The sequence below is a fragment of the Lycium ferocissimum genome, chromosome 1, assembly GCF_029784015.1.
Source record: "Lycium ferocissimum isolate CSIRO_LF1 chromosome 1, AGI_CSIRO_Lferr_CH_V1, whole genome shotgun sequence".
NCBI lineage: Eukaryota > Viridiplantae > Streptophyta > Magnoliopsida > Solanales > Solanaceae > Lycium > Lycium ferocissimum.
In genome coordinates, this window is record NC_081342.1 from 37,778,363 (window position 1) to 37,780,411 (window position 2,049).

General features: G+C 42.4%; 1 protein-coding gene across 1 annotated transcript; it reads left to right on the forward strand.

The window, feature by feature from the left end:
* The first annotated feature begins 1,175 nt into the window (after positions 1-1,175).
* On the forward strand, positions 1,176-1,559 carry LOC132064301 (uncharacterized). Its single transcript, XM_059457243.1, has one exon. The coding sequence runs from the start codon at positions 1,176-1,178 to the stop codon at positions 1,557-1,559; it is 384 nt and encodes a 127-aa protein (XP_059313226.1).
* Positions 1,560-2,049: the final 490 nt, after the last annotated feature.

Sequence of the window (2,049 nt, forward strand, 5' to 3'; positions counted from 1 at the left end):
TTACCCAGCGAGATCTTAATTCTAGGCACCAAAGATGGGTAAAGTTGTAAAGATTACGAATTACCATTTTATATCATCTTGGTAAGGCAAAAATGGTAGTGGATGCCTTGAGCAGGAAGTCAGCTAGTATTGGTAGTTTGGCCCGCTTCATCGCTTCGGAGCATCTATTAGGCATGGAAGTTCAGACTCAGGCTAACAGCTTCGTGAGGTTTGATATGTCCGATTCGGGTTGGGTGTTGGCTTGTGTTAAGGCGAGATCATCACTTCTGCACTAGATTAAAGCAAAGTAGTTTGAAGATGCAAGATTCGTGATAAAGGTTTGAGTGGTGAGGCCAAGGAGGCCATGATTAATAGTAAAGGGGTCTTGAGGATCAAGGGAAGTGTTTGCGTTCCTCGTGTTGATGACTTGATTCGAACAATTCTAGAGAAGTCCTACAGTTCTAGATATTCTAATCATCCTAGTACTACCAAGATACATCTTGATCTGAGGAAGCATTATTGGGTGGGCTAGGATGAAGCGTGATATTGGTGAGTTTATTTCTCAGTGTCTGAATTGTCAGTGGGTTAAATACGAGCACTAGAGACCCAGGATACACTTCAGAGGATGCGCATTCCTGAGTGCAAGTGCGGGAGGATAGCCATGGATTTTGTCATTGGTCTTTTGAAGACCTTGGGAAATTTTAATTAGATTTGGGTCATTATCTATAGGTTGACTAAGTCATCTCATTTCATATCGATTTAGATTACCTATGCTACTCAGAAGTTGGCCCAGCTTTATATCCGCGAGATTTTTTGGTTGCTTGGGGTCCCTATTTCCAACATATCTGATAAAGGCCCATAGTTTACATCTCAGTTTTGGAGGACTTTACAGGCCTAGTTCGATACCCAATTGGATCTCAGTACAGTTTTCACCCTCAAACAGATGGCCAGTCTGAGTGGATGATTCAGGTTTCGAGGATATGCTTCAAGCCTATGTGATTGACTTTGTGGTCATTGGGACCCATTCTTACTGTTAGATTTGCTTATAATAATAGTCACCACTCGAGGTAAGGCCATGGGGTACTGACCTCTTGAGGGAGTCATTCGATAAGGTTAAGGTGATTTAAGACAAGCTCGCAGCGGCTCAGAGTAGACAGAAGAAGTATGCAGACCGAAAGGTCCGAGATCTTTAGTTCATGGCTGGGGAACAGGTCTTGTTGAAGGCCTTACCCATAAAAGGTGTGATAAAATTTAGGAAGAAGGGCAAGCTCAGTCTTAGGTTCATCAGTCCAATTGAGATTATTAGCCGTGTGGGGGAGGCAGCCTATGAGTTGGCATTGCCTCCAGGTTTATCGAGTGTTCAACCGGTGTTTTATGTCTCTATGTTAAAGAAATATCATGGTGACAGTTCTTACATTATTCGTTGGGATTCAGTCTTGTTGGATGAGAACTTGTCTTATGAGGAGGGGCCTATTGATATCTTAGATAGAGAGGTTCATAACTTGAGGTCTAAGGAGATAGTGTCAGTGAAGGTCCAATGGAAGAATCGTCGAGTTCATGAAGCTACTTGGGAGACCTAGTTCGATATATGTATTACGTATCCCCAGCTTTTCACCCAGTCAGGTATCTTTCCTCTTGTTTCATCCCTTGTTCATTGCAAGATGAATGGTTATTTTATTATTATCTGATGTAATGATCCACTAGGTCGTTGTGTGGGTTTTGACCATTTTTCCCCTGCCGGTTCAATTATGAGACTAGGAGCGAGTCTAGTGGAAACTTAAAGATTTAGAATTCTAAAATGAAAGTATTTGATTGTATTTTGTGCACTTGTTTGATAGCTTATTTTATTAAGTTTGGGGGTTGACTTAGTAAATTAGACCTCCGTTGAGAATTTCGAGGCCACAGGTGAGCTGTAGCATGTTTTTACATATATGTGCATATTCGGTTTGTGTATGTGAGGCCTCAATTTGATGTCGAGATTTTTGGAAAGCTTGGTGAAAAACTAGAGGATTCTGGTTACGTGCGACCGCCGCAACGGGCATGGGGCCACTGCAGCAGCGCCACCGCAGA